The following is a 19,484-nucleotide window of genomic DNA, read 5'->3' on the forward strand; positions in this document are numbered from 1 at the left end:
CAAACTTTAACCAGATATTTAGCAAAAACTTACCGGGATAAGTTCTGCTGAATATCTGGGTAGATCTACTGCCTGCCAGCTTCCTGAATGTGCCCAAAAAACAGCAGGGTAGGCGATCCAGTGAAACCGTAGGGAAGCAACAAACAGGAGGATGCCAAAGAGCGTCTTTTTCAAACCTTAATCAAGGAGACGTAAAGAAACAAATAAAATTGTTCCTTTACGTCTCCTTGATTAAAGGAGACGTAAGCTGTCCACATTCCTGAATGTGGACAGCTTCCTGAATTCTGGACAGCAGAAAACTGGTGGGGCCGGAGCCCGGGTGACCCACCCCGTTCCAACAAATTTGATTTCTAGCCATTGCTTCTTTTGTTTTTCTAAATTGGCACTACAGAGACCAAAATGCATCAGGAGGGGATTTCGTAAAGCCAGGTCTGGCCTACAGTTTCTCTCTCTCTCTCTCTCTCTCTCTCTCTCTCTCTCTCTCCCTCTCCCTCTCTCCCTCTCTCCCCTCTCTCCCTCTCTCCTCTCTCCCTCTCTCTCCCTCTCTCCCTCCCTCCCTCTCTCCCTCTCTCCTCCCTCTCTCCCTCTCTCTCCTCCCTCCCTCCCTCAATTGGGGATCTCTTCACAGCTCTGCTGAAGTAAAATCTAGGGATGTGCTTTAATTTGAAACAACATAGACAATGTCAGCACCATAATTTTTATTGTTTTATGTCTGGGTTTTTTTTTTCTTTTTTAAATGAAACAACAATAAAAATAATGAAATTTCATTGATTTTCTTTAGGCTTTAGTGCATATTATTTGCTGAAACCAAAAAAATAGAAAAAAGCCTCCCAACAAAATGGAATGTAAAAGAAAACATTCCTCCAACGACATGAAATGACACTTCCTGGCCTGCACACACCTAGTAAAATCTAATCAGTTGTTTCTCTCAGTAGCAACTGAGGAATGTCATTTCGCCATGCATGGTGTATATGTGTTATAAAACCTAGTGTGGCACATCCTGGAACATTTCCCTTTGAAATACGAGATAAATATTCTCGCGTACAATATTCAGAAAAGTGACAAGTGAACAAGTTATCTGGCCAAACTTAACCAGATGACCTGCCCTGGATATTCAGTGAACAAGTCTTTTTCTCCTGCTGTATAAAAATAATTTTTGAAAACAGCTCCCAGTCCTGCAGGCCTGATCACCCCCCCCCCCCCAACCCCCAAACTCCCCAAAATATTTAAAATATGCGTGGGCATAGCACCCAAGCCCCTAACCCAACTTACCCCGAAATTAAAATAGACATGAAACCATAGTGACCTGAGGCAGGCGGCAGGCCCTACTCTTCCTCCAGGGACCGAGCCTCCTTGTGCCCTCCCTGCCCCCTCCCATCCAAACCGAAGCTGAGAGCCAGTGCGGTCTTGTTGCGCTCCTGGCCACTTCCAGCCTTGCTCTACCAGCAGCGTTGCTAGTGCATGCTTCCAGTGCTGCTGTCAGAGCAACGCTGGGAGGCGGTCGGGACTGCGGCAGCACTGAACTAGCTCCTGGCTCAGGTTTAGCTGGGGAGTCCAGGCAGGTTGCGTGGGAGCAGGAGCTGTGCCTGTTGCCTTTCATTTTAATATCAGTAGGGAGGGGGCAGCCTCTGGTCGCTGTGGCCTGCATCTGTTTTTCATTTTGGAGTTTGAAGGCAGGGGAGGATCGGGTGCTACAGCCATGCATACTTTCAACTATTGCGTAGTGGTGGGGGATTGGGAGTTTGGGCTTGCAGGCCCGGAAGATTGGTTTTTCTGTTTTGTTTTTTAAAGACGCTTAACCAGCTGTATTCTGAAGAATCCTGCGCCAAGGTTGTTCCTTGGTGTGAAGCTTTCCTGTCATGCTCTGGTCTCCCATGAAAATTACTGTGGTGCGATGGTGGAAGAATTTTATTTGGACGATGCATTTCTTTTACAACTTACAAATCCGCATGTTACCAAAAAGAATCCAATTTCACCCTTATAAATCATAAAATCTGGTTTTTGCTGTTAAATGAGCATTTGCTCTAGGCAAAAATGTAGCCGAATATGAAGATATAGACCTCCAGCCGTACCTAGAAAAGGAAGTTGGACTTTTACATTTTGTGATTGGCCCTTCTTTCATTCTAAAATTCTGAACTTGCTTTTTTCCGTTTCCTTTGGCAAAATTATGAGTTCCATATTAAAAAAAAAAAAAAAGGTATGCAGGCAAAACGGGCTGTTATCCACACTAATCTTGCTCTTTAAATATTACTCCCACCACTCCTGCTTTCTCCAGGTAAGTCCGTCCCACTCAAAATTGTTGGCAGTCCTAGAGTTATTCAGTTCACTGAGCTGAATATTAGTGTTGTTCGACCAAGTGAGCAGGAGAACCTTGCTCCACCGCAGAATGCCTCCCAGCCCGCCCTAACTTATCCTGCTAAGTTTTTAGCCTGCTAAAATCTTACCTGAATGACTGTCAAATTGGTGGGAAATTCAAATCCTCATGGTTTTTCCGGCTGAGTTCCACCTATCTAATTTATGGCTCTGGAATAGAAATTAGATTTTTGTTTATAAGATGATGCTGTGCTGTAAATTGAGTTGCCATGTGTGTTTCATTGTAGGTGGATATTCTTGAGAAGGTTAACTGGAAAGCTTGGATGGATAGCCCTGGTATGCCACCAATAAAGCCAGAGTAAGTCCTGTGTTCCTCCCCTCCCCCTGTTCATCTATCGTTAACCTCCCTGAACTTCCCTCTTCAATGCTTTTTCACTTTGTGCTTTACAATATCATCTTTCTAAAACTGGTAGAATCTGCAGGAGCACAGACAGGGTTGTTTATCCCACATTCTCAATTGGGTTCCTGTGGCCAGAGGAGATGACCCACCCTGCCACACTGGAATTAAATATCATTGTATAAAGTGCTGCGTAATGCATTAATACTGTAGCAACTCCTAGCAAAAAGCTACAGTTAGTTGGATACCATCCATTCCCTGTATGCACCTGGATCAGTCCAGACAGCTGGGTTTTGCCTCCCCTCCAGCAGATGGGGGACAGAGAAGCTTTTGACTGACACTGCCAGTTAAGTTGAGGTGCCACCTGCAGTCTGCCATATTTCTCTGTCTCCAGCATACGGTGGAGGTGTAAATCCCAGCAGTCTGAGTTTCAAAAAAATAAATAAATAAATAATTGGAAGATCTTGGACCTCTGAAGTCTTCAGCCTCCCAGAGGGTTGCTAGGTCCCAGGGGGACCATCCTCTCTGGTAGTTGAGGCATCTGGGCAAAGGGTTGGAGACCTTGCCACTCGCCCCCATTCATGCAGCCGCCAGGGTTGACACCGGGAAGCCCGGTTCACTCACCCTGCCAGGGGATGGTAGGAACCTGCAGCTGGGTACTCGATAAAGAGTGTTGAAAGGTGGGGGGGGGGGAAGAGATTTTGTTTGCAGGTTGGCTCAACGCGTCTCGGCTCTTGCGGCTCTTCTTTTTAGGCGTTGGGCTAAAATGGGTTTTCTGCATGCTTCTTACACCAATAAGGACTTGGAGATCTATATGAATTTATTATAGCACCTACAATTACAGCTTACAGCATAGGCCGAACCACACAGGTGTGCACTATTACCTGTATCTGACTACCCAAAGAAAAAGATCTCTCTTATCCACTCAGCTGGGTTGTTCTATTATGGCCACTAGCAGAAGAATCGAAAAGCGCCAACAATCTAGGAACTGGAACTCTCAACTATCTGTCTACCTCTCATAATCCTCTGCTTGGTGTTCAGTACTCACTGGCTTTTTACAAGACTCCAAAGCCATGGTTGCCTAACGGTGTCTTTGTTCACTGGTCCTGTCTCATCGGCTAGAGGCTAATCCTTGGTGCGACCCTAGTCCTATCTTCTCCAGTCCATGCTGCCGGAAACACCATACTTGGTCAAGCTTATGACCTTTGTGACCCGGTTGCTTACTGTTAAAATTGAAGATGTTTGTACTAAAAGATTTATGGAAAGTCCCTTTTTCTGTGTTAGGTCAGGACTGGCCCAGGTCTTGCCCAGAATGTTCCTTACAGTTCCAGTGGCCACAGTTTTTGACATCTGAGTTCCCTTGACTATATTTCGTATCCTGTACTAAAGTTCTGATGTCCACCTACACTCTAACTACAACACAGGGAGCAGAGGTAGTAAGAGAGTCCAAAGAAAAGGTGCCACCTTCAATTACTCTGACTCCTTTTTTTTTTTTTTTTTTTCTACCTCACCATACTGCAAAATGGTGAAGCAAGATGAAATATGGTCCTGTACCTCGTGCTCAAAGGCAATGTTAGCAGCAGGAACAGAACTGCTCTTTTAACAGGGCATGAGATCAGTACTAGATGCAGTACAAGGAACATGAACAGATTATTGGGCCAGCAAAAGCAGAAAATGTGCATGGTGGCTGCCTGCACTTTTACCATGATGCTGCAGCCACAACTTGTAAGGTCAGACACAAGAGACCAAACTATGCTGCGCCTTTCAACTTTTATAGGGTACTATTATAAATATCTCTATATGAAGCCAGCCGTAGATAGGTTTGATCTGTGCATACCATGACAGAAATGAACCAGACTGTGTAATCTCTGTTTGTAGGTATGACATGACCCTGGCCAATGCCTGTATTGCCTTGAGCCAGAGATGGAGCAAAGTGAGTATTTTTACAATGAAAATCGGAAATGCATATATTGTTGTACTGCTGGTATTCTGTTTAGTTATATGTTGAGATGGTAAAGATAGGCAGGGGGAGCTTATGCCATTAGTTTTGCTAAAAACATTTCACTATGTTTTGTGCTGCAGCGAGGATGTCTAAATTAATTTATAAAAGATTCACACGTTGTTGTTCTTACTGGATCCATTCAGTTTGTAGGATCCACCTTGCTTTTTCCTAACGCTGGTTTCACTTGTAGTGGAATAGGCTGATTCATTTGGGAAAATATTATGGTTTTTATCTGTGTTATTTTGAAGTGAAAAAAGTAGCCTCCAGAGTGAAGCAACCACTACTTTGTTTCCCTTTGGAATTCTTGCATTTGTGGATTGCTTGCTTTTTTGCCAGTTTTTTTTTTTTTTTGTTTTTTTTGTTTCAGATGTTATAAAGTAATATTATAAACCCTAAGGCTCAACTCACCCAAACATAAATCCTTCAGAAACATTTCCAGCAGAAACATCTTTACCCAAGTTTGAGAAACAGAAATAATCTCATCCTGTTTTTAAGAATAAACCGTGGCCCCCTGGGTAACTCAGGGAAAGCAAATGAACTCCTTGCACACGGGCACCACTCAGAATCCCGTGTTACGTTATTGATTTCATTATCTTATGCGTGACCCTCATTTCTTTTTCGGATATGTGGAGTTGCTCTCCTGATCTCAGCAATGAATGAAATTAGGTGGAGGAAGTGCACAGTGTATGTTCATGATGTGATATGGTCTCCAGCTAAAGGCGAGAAGCCTAAAACACTGACCCACGCCACGTTTCTGTCCTCACACATCCCCTATTAAGACCGGCTCCAAAGCTCTTATCTGCCCCAAGTAGATTTCCTTCTTTTTCCCCAAGCATAACTAGGTGTCTGCTAGCAGGTAGTGCCCACTGCATGAGGGGGAGGGGGATGTTCTGACCTGGGGGCAAGCTGGCCTTGAGCAACAGTTAGGATAGGCAGGCCTAGAGGTTCGTGGAGGTAATTCAGATTGTATTGCATATCTGACACCAATGGCATTGATTGAGCACCTCTTGTGTGCTCCTGAACATCTTCTGTGACAATTTAAATTTTTCTGTCAAATATTGGCTTTGGCAACATTTGCTATTTAGTACCCCCCCCCCCCCCCTACACATCCTCTAAAGAGAATTTGGGCAACTGGACGCCCTTTAATGATTTGAAATTTGAAATTCTAAATCATTACCGATCCTTCCCTTCCTTTGTTGAAATCCCCCTCCACTCTCCCACCATGAGAAACTGATGTCAGTCTTTCTTTTCTTGTGTAGGCCGCGCACTGTGACTTGTGTTCATTCAATGCAGAAGACCTGAAGAAGCTCTCATCCCATCAGCGGATTGAGTTCCTGGCACTGTTACTCCAGGAGGTAAATTTAGACTATATTTTAAAGACCAAAGATACCGCGGCCAGAACAAATAAGGAAGTCCGTTGTTTTTTTTAATTTTAATTTTGTCAGATGGAATAAAATAAAGTGATGGTTTGCTTGGAACCAGGACAATGTTTAAGTTCACGTAATGATTGGCACGGGAGTGAGCCCTTTATGCTGCTGCGAAATTGACTCGGCCTCATAGGCGAACCAACAAGGCCTATACTGGCAACTGGCAAATGCACCTGTAACAGGACAAACTTTAGCTTCCCCTGCAGGCTGAGCTCTTCGGTTCTGGCAACCAGCAGGACTTAGGTGGGTACTTAAGGTATTGGAGAGAGGAGTTCAAGGGCATGCTGGGATCAGGACAGGTAGTAAGCTGAAGACACGGAGACAGGCCAAAGGTTGAGGAAGGCAGTGGGCAAGTGAGGTCAGGTCAGACACACACATGGAAAACTGGATGAGATAGCTGAGGTTGGGCAAGGTTGGACAAGACAGGCTGGAAAAGGCAAGGCTGGAGAAGACAAGACACAGGAAAGCATGATACTCAGGAATGCAGGAGCAGCATGCACTACTTCACAGTAGGAGACTTGTTACTGAGGCATCAGAATGCTGCGGGGCCTTTGCTTAAGTAGACCAGTGGGCCTGACATCATCAGGAGGTGCCTTTGTTTAAGTAGACCAGTGGGCCTGATGTCATCTTGCCACGGGGCCTATATTAGGTGCTCACATGCCTATGGGAAGGCTGTGGCCTTGCAGGAGTAGCGGTGTCAGCGGTGGTCATCGGTGTGCAGTGATGGCGGTGTTTTGCCGCAACAGGAGACCTCTAGCAGTGTCTGGCAGCAACGAGGGCGAGTAATGTCATTTGCGGGCAGACCCCACAACTGACAAACATATCAGTACCCCTCCTCCAAAGCCCCCTCCCCAGAATTCTGTGCTTGGGCCTCCTGGGAAAGTGTCTGTGGAAATCCCAAACCAACTAGAGCTTAGAGGTTTGAAGTATGTTCCCAGGAATTTTCTTCCAGTCCAAAATTCTTCCATGCGATGAGATATTGGATTTGGTTCCTGACCCTTCAGGAGTCCAGGATTTTCTCAACTTTATATTGGGTGTCTTCTGCAGAAACTTTGGGCATGAGAGGTGGTCTGGATAACCAAGATAAGATTGCTGATTTCAGCAGAGATATGTGGAACACATCATGAATCCGGAGAGAGGTGGGTAAATTGAGTTTGTAGGCAATTGGTCCCACTTGCTACACAATTGGGAATGGTCCTACAAATCTTGGAGCAAACTTCAGCGAAGGCATTTTAAGGCATAAGCTTTTTGTACTAAGCCAAAGCAGGTTCCCAGGTTGGAGTGGCGTGCAAGATAGCATCTCTTATCCGCCTGTTTTTTTTCCTCCCAGAGATCTTTGATCTTGCACCCCATTAAACTGGGTGCAGGACAGGCGATGGAGACCGGGACAGACTTGGGTTTACACGGATGATAGCCAATTACCACAATCACATGATTGTGGCAGAACGCTTGTAAGAAAGCTTTGTTCGTGCTCTTAGTTTGCCCATTGCTCTGGGGGTGATAAACCGAAGTCCAAGGTAATCCCAAACATCCTGCACAGGCTTTTCCAGAAGCAGGCCATAAACTGTACTTCCTGATCTGAGAGAATGTGGAGAGGAAAGCCATGCAGACAGAAAATATGCTGGACAAAGAGATTAGCCAATTCAATCGCCAATGGAAGATCATGGAGGGGTATGAAATGGGCCATCTTTGAAAAGCAATCCACCTGAGAGGGGAAAGTCAGTGACAAAGTCAATGGCCAAGTGGGTCCAGGGTTCCTTGGGGGCTGGCAGCGGCTCTAACATCCCCAAGGTCATGCTCGAGAACTCTTATTCATAGCACATGTGGGGCAGGTCTCTATATATCGCTTCACATCAGACTTCATCTGAGGCTTCCAGTAGTGATGGAAGATTAGCTCCAGGGTTCAGGTCATGCTGGGTGATCACCAAATGAAAGCCATAAGCCCAGTGAAGAACTTTCTGGCGTAACCGTTGAGGAACAAAGGTTTTCCCAGGTGATACTATGACTGCGGCAGCAACCATGATTCTTGCTGGATTAATGATATGCTGTAGTGGCTCTAGGGAGCCCTCCGGGTCAAAGGAGCATGAAAGGGCATCTGCCCACCAGTTCTTTTCCACTGGTCGATATCTCAGTTCAAAGTTAAACCGGTTGAAAAATAGTGACCAGTGGGCTTGCTGGGGGTTCAAGTCGTGCTTGCTCCAGTTGTCCCAAATTTTTGTGGTTCATGTAAATGGTCATCCGGTGTCTGGCCCCTTCCAACAGATGTCGCCACTCATCTAAAGCTAGCATCACGGCTAGCAGCTCGCGATCTCAAATAGTGTAATTTCTCTCTGCTGGAGTTCATTTTTTAGAGAAATAGGAGAAGGTCACGAGTTTGCCATGGTTATGCTGTAAGAAGACAGCCCCCACCCTAAGGGTAGTAGCATCTACCTCCAGTATGAATGGCTTGGAGTGGTCTGGGTGTGCAGGCATGGGTCACAGGTGAACTCCTCCTTAAGGCGTTGAAATGCTTGAATGGTACTGTTGGTTCAATTCTTGGTATCAAACCCCTTTTTAGTGAGGGCGATGAGAGGTTCAGCCAGCATAGAATAGCAAATCCAAGGAAGCGCTGTAAAGCTTTGAGGCCCACAGGCTGAAGCCAATCCTGGATGGCTTTCAGATTGTCCAGGTCCATGCATAGGCCTTGCCGAGAAATGATGTAGCCAAGGAATGGGAGTTATTCCCTCCTGTTCAAAAGTACATTTTTACAATTTTGCATATAGATGATGCTCATGGAGCCTCTGGAAAACTTGCGTTACATGACCTTGATGTTCTTGCAAGGATTTTGAGAATATAGAATATTGTCCAAATACACCATCACATGAGAATAGAACAGGTCCTGAAATATCTCATTAACCATAAACTGAAAGACTGTTGGGGCATTGGATAACCTGAAGGGGCATCACCAGAAATTCATAGTGCCCATCTCTGATGTTAAAAGCAGTCTTCCATTTGTCTCCCTCAAGGATCCTAATCAGGTTGTATGCTCCCTGCAGGTCAAGCTTGGTAAATATCTGTGCCCCTCTGATGCAGCCAAAGAGTTCTGCGAGAAGTAAGAGAGGATATCTGTTTTTCTTGGTAAAGGCATTGAGCCCTCGGTAGTCTACAAGAGCATAGTAAAATGTCGTTTTTTGGGGGGTTTTTTTCCCCCATGAAAAAGAAGCCAGCTCTGGCAGGTGATGAAAGGGGGCAAATGAACCCTCTGTCCAGGTTCTCTTTAATATATTTGGACATAGCCTCTGTTTTGGGCATGGAAAGCAGATAAACTCTACCACTGGATGGTACTTTCCTGGGAGCAAATCAATGGGACAGTCTTAGGTGTGATGTGGTGGCAGGATCTCCACCTGCTGTTTGCTAAAGACATTTGTGTACTCAGCATACTGCAGTGGCAGACCTGGAAGTTCTGGGGTAACGGTCTGGGCAAGGTGCAAAATGGGCAAGATCTTAACGAGACATTGCTCATGGCAGCGGGAGCTCCATTTGGCGATTTGTAGCGTGCCCCAATCGATGCAGGGTTTATGCAACATAAACCAAGGTAGGCCTAAAATGACTTAATTGACCGCTTTGGACAAGATATATAAACTGATCTGGTCTCTGTGCAGGATACCTGTCTGTATAGTGAGTGAATGGTGGCTCTTGTGACATGTCCTGGCAAGGGTTCTCTGTGAACCGACAAGATTGTGAGCAGATTTTCCAAGGGAACTGTTGAGATCCCATAGTGAAGGACCGAGGAGTCATGGATGAAGCTGCCTCTAGCACTGGTATTAAGGAAGGCTTGGGTATCCACAAGGGTGTACCCAAATGAGAGCCATACTGGTACTAGAATTTGTGGAGAGGTATATGATAGATCTAGGGTGGCCTCTCCCACCAGACTTAGGTCCTGGAGTTTTCCAGCTTGGCCGGGCAATGACTTGTGAAATGCCCTGAGGCTGCACAATATAGCAGAAGCTGAGGCTGCGCCGCCTATGTTTCTCCTACATGGACAACTTGAGGCGGTCTATTTGCATGGGCTGCTCTTGAATTGGCCTCGACTTAGGAGATGACTTGGAAACCACTGGGTGCTGGAAAGGGGGGGCAAGATAGATGGGACACTGGCTAAGCCCTTCTTTCAAGCCCTTTCTTGAAATCTAAGGTCCGGACATACAGCCAAACTGATAAGCCCTGCCAATGTATCTGGCATGTCCCGGCCAGCCAGCTCATCTTTGATAAGCTCTGTCAGTACTTGCCTGAAAATAGCTATGAGGCTATCACTGCCCCATTGTAGTTCAGAAGCAGGCATACAAAATTGTTAGTTAGTTATTTATTTATTTATTTTATTTATCGTGTTTTATATACCGTCGTTCGGTTTCGCCATCACAACGGTTTACAAACTTAATTCTCCCTGGGAGTGGGAACCTTGTCTTATGTGCAGAAGCTCAGTGGCCGTGGACGACATGTGACTGAGCTCAAGAAATGTAGGCGGCATCAAATTCCTGCGTGAGTCTCCGACCCTAACCTCCCATCGCCCGGGTGGGTTCTGTTTTCTCTTGCAGCTTGTGGTTTTGATCCATTACGTACTCTTGGAACTTCAGAGCACAAGTGAACTTTTTCTTCTCTGTCCATTGCATATTAAAATGTGTGTGTGTGGGGAGGGCTGGCTTTTATTTTTCTTTGCTTTTGTTGTAGGAACCGCTTCCTGTGAGCCATGTGAAAAGAATGCAAGAAGTGTACAACTTCAACGCCGTCAAAAATTCCGAAATCCGGGCCAGGTATGTTCCCTCCTGAACTCTGGGTGAAGAAAGATAAACATTTGTTTTGTTTTTTTCCTTTCGTACACTTTGATAAAACCTAGTCACTGTTAACTAAATAAATACTGAAGAGTAATTCCTAACTGTGCCCCTAATGCACAGTGCGTCTTTCGAGTGTACCAGATGGGAGCCGTTTGATATTAGGAGGCCTTACACCGGTGTAAATTAACCCCTAGATGGGGTGAAACCTGTTACTACCCCTGGCCAGGTGCTGTCGTTCCTGGAACACTGCTGCAATCAGAGATGAAGCATCCATGCTTTTAAGAAATAATGTTCACCAGAAATCAAGAATGTTTTAAACAAGAACAGACCTTTCCAGAAGCGTCCTTTATCTACCCATATCATGCAGCCCTATGACTGTCCTGATGCACTCCTAACGCTAATGTCCCCCACGCATCACTCTCTCTTCCTGTTCCTCCTGTTCCCTAGTCCGACCTCAGCACTGTTCCCTTGCTGCCCCCTCAGACCTCAGCTAGAGCCCAGCAGTGTGCGCCGTTACCCCTTCCTACCTGTGAGACTATGGCAGTGCTGCAGCCCATGCAACCCAAATCCGACTCTCAAGCACCTTGCACCCTTCCTTGGGGGGGGGGAGGGGGTGTCACACGGGCCGCTTCCTACACTATCAGTTGTCCCAAGGCAGTCACCATAGCGCCTTAGTCCGTGTCTGTCATCCCTAGTGGCCCGAGTTTGCCTCCACCGCAGCTTCCCTCCCCTCCTGGGCTGCACGGGCAGGGGCCGCCACTGTCGTCCGGCAGGCGCAGTGAGTCTGGTATCTTTGCTCTCTGCTAAAGATGCTGGCAGCCACCGCAGCCCCCCCCCCCCCCCCCCCCCCACGCAGCAGTGCTGTGCACCTTCAAGGAGAGCGAGAGAGAGAGAGGGAGACTTGGAGTCCAAAAGCACGGCGAAGGCGGAACAGATCCAATGTCAAGACAGACTCGCTTCCTTATCTCTTCCATTTTGCCCTTTGCATCACTTTCAGCTCGTATTGGTGCACACCTCTCGTGTCTAAGCTTTCATCGCAGTCCATTGTTTGGTGCATCTGCTGAGGTGGGGGTCACGGGCGGCCTCATTTTGTCATGGGGGTGATTCTTCAGTGAATTTCTGCTGATTTTTACACTTGCAAATGGCGGTGCTAAAACAGCTTAGGGCCGAGTGCGTTTTCCTGCGTGGTTTTATTTCAATTGCGCAGAGGTGTTCCAAGGGGGCGGAGTTGGCACTTTCACGCATATTTTTTTTTTTATTTGAAAGAGCCTGCTTGCAAGCATCACACCCAGGATACGTGCGTGAAGGTGTGCACCCATTTGGCCAATGAGCAGAGGATCTTCAAAGTGAAGAAAAGCATGTGAGCTCACTTTGAAAATCTACCAATAAAGTCTGCTTGTGCCATGCCCCACTCTGCAGGCTGTTTGATCATTACCCTCCCCATTAGTGATTAGATATTTAGTGTGATAATTTTGTTTTTATAGAGAGAGAGATTTTTTTTTTTTTAATTTTATATAATTTTATTGTATGTCGCTGTGGGCAGCTTTTTGGTAAAGCGACCAATCAAATTTGAAAAAATAAATGTAGAAATAGAGAGACGGATGGTCATGACCTCCTTATAAGTTGGGGGTTTTTGTTTGTTTGTTTTTTCACTTTAAAAAAAAAAAAAAAAGCCACCCAAAAATAAAGGGGGCTGCTGGGAGGGGTCTCTGCAGGAAGGGCGGGGCTGATGAGCCAATGTCCTCTTTCAGGTGGCTGCGGCTCTGCATTCGCTGCAGGTGGGAAGAAGCCATCCCTCTTGCTCTGAAAATGGCCACGGAGCAAGGCCGGCTGAAGTTCACCCGCCCTCTCTTTAGGTAAGAGATCACCCCTAGTTTATGGTTTTACATGATACATATCAATTTGATTTAAATTTGATTTTTCAGAACTGTGGTCTTGGTACTTTTAGCACATTTTATGCAGTGAAAAAGGTGTTCACGGTTTTTTGCTTTTGTCTATCCGTCTGTCACATCCCCTCTCCACCCAGTCAATCAAAGCCCACGCATGCAAAACACATTCAACCAGAGGAACTGTAATGCACATATGCAGGTCATGGAGACATAAAGTGTGCTAGGCTTGTTAAAAAGCAGACTTGTGCATTCTAGGAAGAGTTACCTCGTGTACGAGCTGACCCCATCCACCTGCTCCCTGCGGTGTTTCTAATGCAGGGATGGCGAACTCCAGTCCTCGAGTGCCACAAACAGGCCAGACTTTCAGGATAGCCACAATGAATATGCATGAGATAGATTTGCATGCATCCATATTAATTGTCTATATCCTGAAAGCCTGACCTGTTTGTGGCACTCGAGGACTGGAGCTCTCCCTCCCTGTTCTAATGAACATTCCCTGATTATAGGCTAGGAGCACTATTTGGCAGATGGGAGTAGCCAGTTCAGAGAGAGAAGACACAGGTAACTGGGACCTGGAGAACAGACTGGTAAAGTGGAGACCACTGATCATGGCAACACGGGATAGGGTGGCAGATGAGCCCTGTAAGGCCTATCCAGTCTGCCCAGTTTCATTCCTGGTGAAATGCCGGAGACCCCAGCTGCTTTCTGACTTTCCCCAATCACTATTTCACAGACAGAATTAGGGATCCTCTGTGCTTTTTCCAGGCCCTCTTGAATTCAGTTACTGTTTAGTTTCTCCCCCCTTCTTGGGAGGCCATTCCACGCACCCACCACCCCTTTCAATGAGGAGATATGGCTGCTCGCTCACTGGGATGTCTTAAGTGAATAATGCGAGGAGCTAAAGGCTGCAGCCAAGAGAGCCAGTCCCTGAGGAGCACCAAAGGAGACACCGAATCGGAAGATAGCACTTGGCCTGCTTATGTCCAGCGTCTAGCAAGCAAACTGAAATCATGAAAAATAACCTGTAACCAGTAACATACAAATATGACACTTGCACTCGAAGTGGTACTGCAGTCTTTATATACTGTACCTTTATCTTGACAGTTGCATTTCTTTTTTTTTTTAACTTTTTATTTAGCAGACCATACACACAGCAATACCCTATGAAACATACAAGTTATCTAGTAAGTAAGATAAAGCCAGTACATCTCGTGATAACTTGACATTTAAGCACAGGAGGTCCAATCTCTCTATGTATGTATTCCCACATCTGTTCTCGCACAATGGATACGTCATTTTCTCTATTAGCGATCTATCGCTCAGTTGTGTCTTCCATTGAGAAGTACTGGGTGCACTTTTCCGTAACAATGCAATGGTACGTCGGCCGCGTGTAAGCACCGACCACCAAGACTTTTCTCCACAGCCGAGACCGATGCATTAGTGCTTGGCACCTGCTTCTTCTCTCCCCACTACGTCTGTCTATGCATCCTGGTCCTCGCTTCTCCTTCCGCTTTCTGTTCAGGCTCTTCCCAGGCTCTCTTCCTCCCGTTCCCAGTTTGATTTTTTGTAACCCTGCTGCTAGAATTGATTCCCCGCTCGCCCCGTCCGCATCTGGAGGCCGATGTAATAAAACAGCAGTAAAAAAAAAAAAAAAAATGCGTTAAAAGTTGGGCACCCATTTTCTTTATTACCACATTCAATTGATCTTAATTACCGATGCAGCAGGCTAATTGCATGGAAATTACTCGGTAGTTTAAAAATAAATGTACACTAAAAATCATTTGTAAGGTTAAAAAGTGCTCTAACTTTACTACCATTTTTTTATTTCAGTGGTTAGAGCTGGAAGTTTAGTTTCTAACTCACAGCTCTAACCATTGTTTTAAAAATAGCATTTGGGGATCTCTGGTCTAGCCTGGGAGCCCTGAGCCAGAGAGTCCCAGTACCTCCACCCACTAATTCACTCCCCAGACCCCTCTAGAGGTCCCCCATACACTTTTCCTGTAGTGTAGCTCGTCTTCTCTTCCTCTATAGTAACTAAAATGATGACCATTCACCTGTGGGGGGAGGGTAGGATCGATAAGTAGGTGGTGGATTAGGTGGGTCTTTCAGGTACTTTGGCTTCAGAGTTAGAGCCCGGGTCTGGAGGTCCCGAACTGGGGATCTTGTGTAAAGGGGTCCCCAACTTGGAGAATATGCATCATTGGACGGCTGATTGTACTTCCAGAGGGAGGGTCATTTTGAAAGCCATTTCTGGGCTAAAACAGTGTTGAGCCTGCAGGAATGGGCTTTCCAAAAATTGCCTTCCTTGTGTGCAGGTAAGAGTACATCCATCGGTCTCTTAGGCATATACTTTTACTCGCAGTATCTGGGGCTCTGAGCATAATTTTGAAGGTCTTTTTTAAAGTATGCTTTTGGTTTTTGTCATGGAAAAGTCTGCATGAACTTTTCTTTAAGAGGTTTTCAATATAATTTTAATTCTGAAACAGCACATCCCAAGATAGAAACTTTCAGAACAAAACATAACATATTGTAAACTACACACAATAAGACTGAGTAACATTTGCAGTTATTTCACTCAGCAAATACCATATACTATTAAACTGTCATGCGCATTTTACAGAGTCGTTTTATAAAGGGGGAAACATAAATAGACCTATAAAATCACCCCAGCTCCCACCTTATCCCTAACAGTCATCATTCCCAGCGTATGCACACTTCCCAAGACTGATTCTTTACACTCATACTTGGACTGTTCTTAATGCTGAACGCTCTCTTTTTCAATTCACTTTGAAAATTACTGCAAACTCCAGGGGTAAACAAAACACACACCTATGAAGCCAGCCTTAAGGTTTCCCCCTTACTTCCCATAGAAGGAAATGGAAGTTTAACACTTTTTACCTCAGAAGGTTAAAGTAAAGTTTTAGCATTAGAAATGAGAGAAGTGTGAGCTAAGTTTTAGCGCTCTCTCCTGCATTGAAGTAATTCCATATCCGTGGAGTGAGCACTAACATGAATGCACTTTTTCAGCACGTCTGGGGTACGCTGAAACTCCTTCCTACGCCGAAAGTCATTTTAGCTCGTCCAAAATGTGCGCTAAAGCGGTGGCAATAAGCCAAGCTGAGGTTAGTTTAGCGCTGCTGGTCCCATCAGCCTCCTGGACAGCCTCTTCCTGTCTCCTAACATCCTGCACAAGCCTTAAAACTAAAGCCTTCCTTGTGGACCTCATCTGTCTTAACCCTTTTCATCCTTTTTTTTTTTTTGGCTTCAGGGCCTGTCAAAAGCTTGGCTGTAGTACTGTTGCTTTCTTTAGACCTCTGCAGGAGGTCCATTAAACTAAACATGTAAGGTTTTGGGGTTGGTTTTTTTTCTGTGAATGCTTCCTTAATGCGGTAAAGACAGTACCATCAACGAATCTTCAAGTCCTTCATTTTCTGTTATCTACCCCTGCCTTGCTATAACGGGAACTCAAACCCTTGCACTCTGCCCCCAAGGAGTGAGAGAGGCCAACTGTCACTCAGGGTTTTCAATAACAAAATAAAAACGCTGGTATTTCCGGATTGTGCCCAGGTACGACAGCGTCCACGTGCTAAAGACCGATGCTAATGCTCCTTCCTTTCTCTAGCAGAGCGGCTGATGACAGAGAGTATTTCTAGACCAGCGGGTGTTGCCTGACGTAAGCAAGCGACTCTTTACAACCTCTCTTTTTCTCCCCACCCCCTCGCAGGGAGCTGTATAACTTTGACAAGGCTCGAGATGAAGCTGTCCGCACCTTTCTGCGCCACAGGCCCTTCATGCATCCGGTGTCGGCCATGCTGGTGGGCAAAGACCTGAAGGTGGAGCCAGCCCACAGCACCTCGTTCTAACTCTCCACGCCAAACCTTCCGGACCCCGGCTGCCACTGACAGCCTACAGATGTGCTCGCTGTCCCAAGATCAGACCCCATGCGTGCGTGAGGAAACCAGAAAGTTTTATGCCTCTCTGTAACCCGACATCATAAAAATCAGATTTTTGTACCTCCCAGGCCAATGCAAAATTGGAATCCAGATAAGTGCCGAATTTGGGATTTTGTAAGTCTATTTTTTTTCTTTTAATTTCCAAATAAAGTTATGAAGGGAGACGTTGCCTCTGTTGTGTGAATTCCTGCCATCAGAACGACACAGTTACTCCTGGGAGGGTGGAGGCAGGGTATTGTTTGAAATCCCTGCACCTGCTTTACCCCATGTACTTTGCACCTGCAGTGTACAGGGGGGGAGGACGACTGCCTATAGCACCGGCCTGCCACCAAATTTACGAGAGAATCCGCAGGGAGTTTCCCTTTAAAATCAACGTGCAGGGCCATGGGCAGTTTGATAATTGGCCTCCAAGTGATTATTCTCTTGTGCTATACCTTGGCATGTATTATAGAGGAAAAAAAAATATTTTTGCTTTGTTTGTCTGTGACAAACAGTAAACGTTAAGTGCCTGTGCTAACTTTTTTGCTGCCCTGCACTAATGATTACTGCGCTGCGCCCGCCCTGATTCATTCAGTCTCTGTCCCAGGCCTGTCAAAAAAAAAAAAAAAAAAAGCCCAGCTCCCTCCAGCAATCTATATTTTTAATAACTGACACATGTCCTGCTCCCCCCACCCCCCCCAGAACCTATGGGCAGTGGAAGGGGATTAGGTACCCTTGGCAAAACCTATAGCCTTGCACACATGCCATCCCCACACACTCCACAGACACACAATTAAATTATGCATTTATAACAGATTTTACATGAAAAAAGAATATGCAAAAGTACAGTCTTCTGAGGCAAAAATATCACAACATGCTTATTATATTTACATGCACTGCTGTGGTGAAAACTCAGCAAAAAAGATACTTGGAATTCACATGGAATTAAAACTTTTGTAATGCGTGTTCGGTGTGGGTTTGGCCCTCAGAAAGCCATGAATAAACAGAATTACCATTACAATATTGTAAACCTCCCATACCAAAACAACCCTAACTGCCTGCACTCAAACAGGAGCAACCTTATCTATGAAAAGGCAGCACTGCACATATTACACTAGGCCCTAGAACACCAATACATCTCCTATTAGGGGAAACAAAACAAATCAGTCTGCTATCAATTCCTACACAGAAAACTACATGCCAGCAAAATGTTTAACCTTGGTCACACATGCAGAATACAGACAGACCCTGACCAAATATAGAATAAATAGATCAGAAAGTATAAATAGAAACATGCAGAGAAGAACTGAACTGGAACCCACAACAAGCCAGCCAATAGTAAAACCATATTCATAAACAAACAAAAGAATATTTCAAACCAGTTACATAGAATAACCAAAATATTTCAAACATCAATAAAATGTTTCAAAACAGCAGACACATTCAAGTAACGATTAGAACAAATAAGGATAAAAACATTCCTCTCTCCATACCTGGGAACTTTTTATTTCCAGATGCTCTGCGATTGTTGTGGATTAATGAGGGAGTAGAGGGGAAGGCTCACACACAACTCAAGTAGGCTCCCATTCATATTCACACCCCACTCTCAAGCAGGCATGCAGTCAGGCTTCCCATCGGGAGCAGAGGGGGAAGCCTATGCTTCTGCTCCTCCTGAGCCAGCCCTGTGTTGCAGTGGCATATCAAGGGGGGGGGGGGGCGCCCCCAGGGCCCTATTTGCCAGGCTGCAGGGTACACCTGAAGGCCTTTTTTTGTATTTATTTTTCAGTACCCAGGAACCCTCCTGAAAACTTTGGGCTCTGCTGCAGAAGCAGGCCTGGATAAAAACATCACCTGGCTGGGTCCCACGCAGAAGGAAGATGAAGAGTGTGCCGTCAGACCATGTGCTTAAGGTGGAGCAGGGGCGTTAGCTCTGTGCGCATAGGGCGTCCGGTGGCTATTGAGCTGTGAAGAAAGAAAGGCTCAAGACTGCTGCAAACTGCATTTTGCGGCAGCCGAAGAAGAGGTCCAGCAGGTCACTGGTACACCCCAATTGGCCAGCGGCTGAAATCAAGAAGAAGCTGTGGGATGCACAATGCACCTCTACCCACCAGCAGTCAAAATCAAGAAAAGGCCACGCAATGGCCTAAGTGAGAAGGAGGCTACAAGACATCCCCACCTTCCTCCTTTGATTCCATTAGACGGAGAGGTCCGGGTGAGAGGGAGTCTGAGTGTGTGTTTGAAAGAGAAGGAGCTTGTGGGTATGTGAGTGAAAGCATCTGTGTATAAGAGAGGGAGCTTGCATGTGTGTAACAGACTGTGCATATGAGAGAAAGAGGGTTTGTGTGAGCATGTGTACATAAGTGACAGGGAACATGTGTATGAGAGGGAGTCTCTGTGTGTGAGAGCCTTTGCAATAGGGAGCATGCATGTGTGTGAGAACCTGTGTGTAAGAGAGGGTGCGTGCATGTGTGTGAGAGGCTGTGCATATGAGGGAGCTTGCGTGTGTGCGAAAGCCTTTGCGAATGAGAGAGTATATGTCTGTGTGCGAGAACCCGTGTAGTTTGCATATGTGTGAGAGCATATGCATAAGAGAGAGGGAGCTAGGCAACTGGCCAATAATAATAATAAGAAGACTAGGACCCCAGTGGGGGTGAGACATTTGGCAGGTTCTGATTGAGAGGGATGGAAAGGTATATGAGTGAGGAAAGGAAAGGGG

General features: G+C 45.7%; 1 protein-coding gene and 1 long non-coding RNA gene across 2 annotated transcripts in view; one reads left to right on the forward strand and one right to left on the reverse strand.

The window, feature by feature from the left end:
- Nucleotides 1–16,953, forward strand: part of LTA4H (leukotriene A4 hydrolase) — an 88,431-nt gene extending 71,478 nt beyond the window's left edge. Inside the window, exons 14-19 of the mRNA XM_029601565.1 lie at nucleotides 2,601–2,671; nucleotides 4,589–4,643; nucleotides 5,972–6,067; nucleotides 10,844–10,926; nucleotides 12,699–12,803; nucleotides 16,561–16,953. Of these exons, the coding sequence (XP_029457425.1) occupies nucleotides 2,601–2,671; nucleotides 4,589–4,643; nucleotides 5,972–6,067; nucleotides 10,844–10,926; nucleotides 12,699–12,803; nucleotides 16,561–16,699 (549 nt within the window). The 3' untranslated portion in view covers nucleotides 16,700–16,953. The remainder of the gene's footprint in view (nucleotides 1–2,600; nucleotides 2,672–4,588; nucleotides 4,644–5,971; nucleotides 6,068–10,843; nucleotides 10,927–12,698; nucleotides 12,804–16,560) is intronic.
- The window catches only part of LOC115091331, a 99,742-nt gene continuing 94,157 nt past the window's right edge, over nucleotides 13,900–19,484 (reverse strand). The window contains exon 4 of the long non-coding RNA XR_003856675.1: nucleotides 13,900–14,447. This is a non-coding gene — a long non-coding RNA (uncharacterized LOC115091331). The remainder of the gene's footprint in view (nucleotides 14,448–19,484) is intronic.

The sequence above is a fragment of the Rhinatrema bivittatum genome, chromosome 4 (assembly GCF_901001135.1).
Source record: "Rhinatrema bivittatum chromosome 4, aRhiBiv1.1, whole genome shotgun sequence".
NCBI lineage: Eukaryota > Metazoa > Chordata > Amphibia > Gymnophiona > Rhinatrematidae > Rhinatrema > Rhinatrema bivittatum.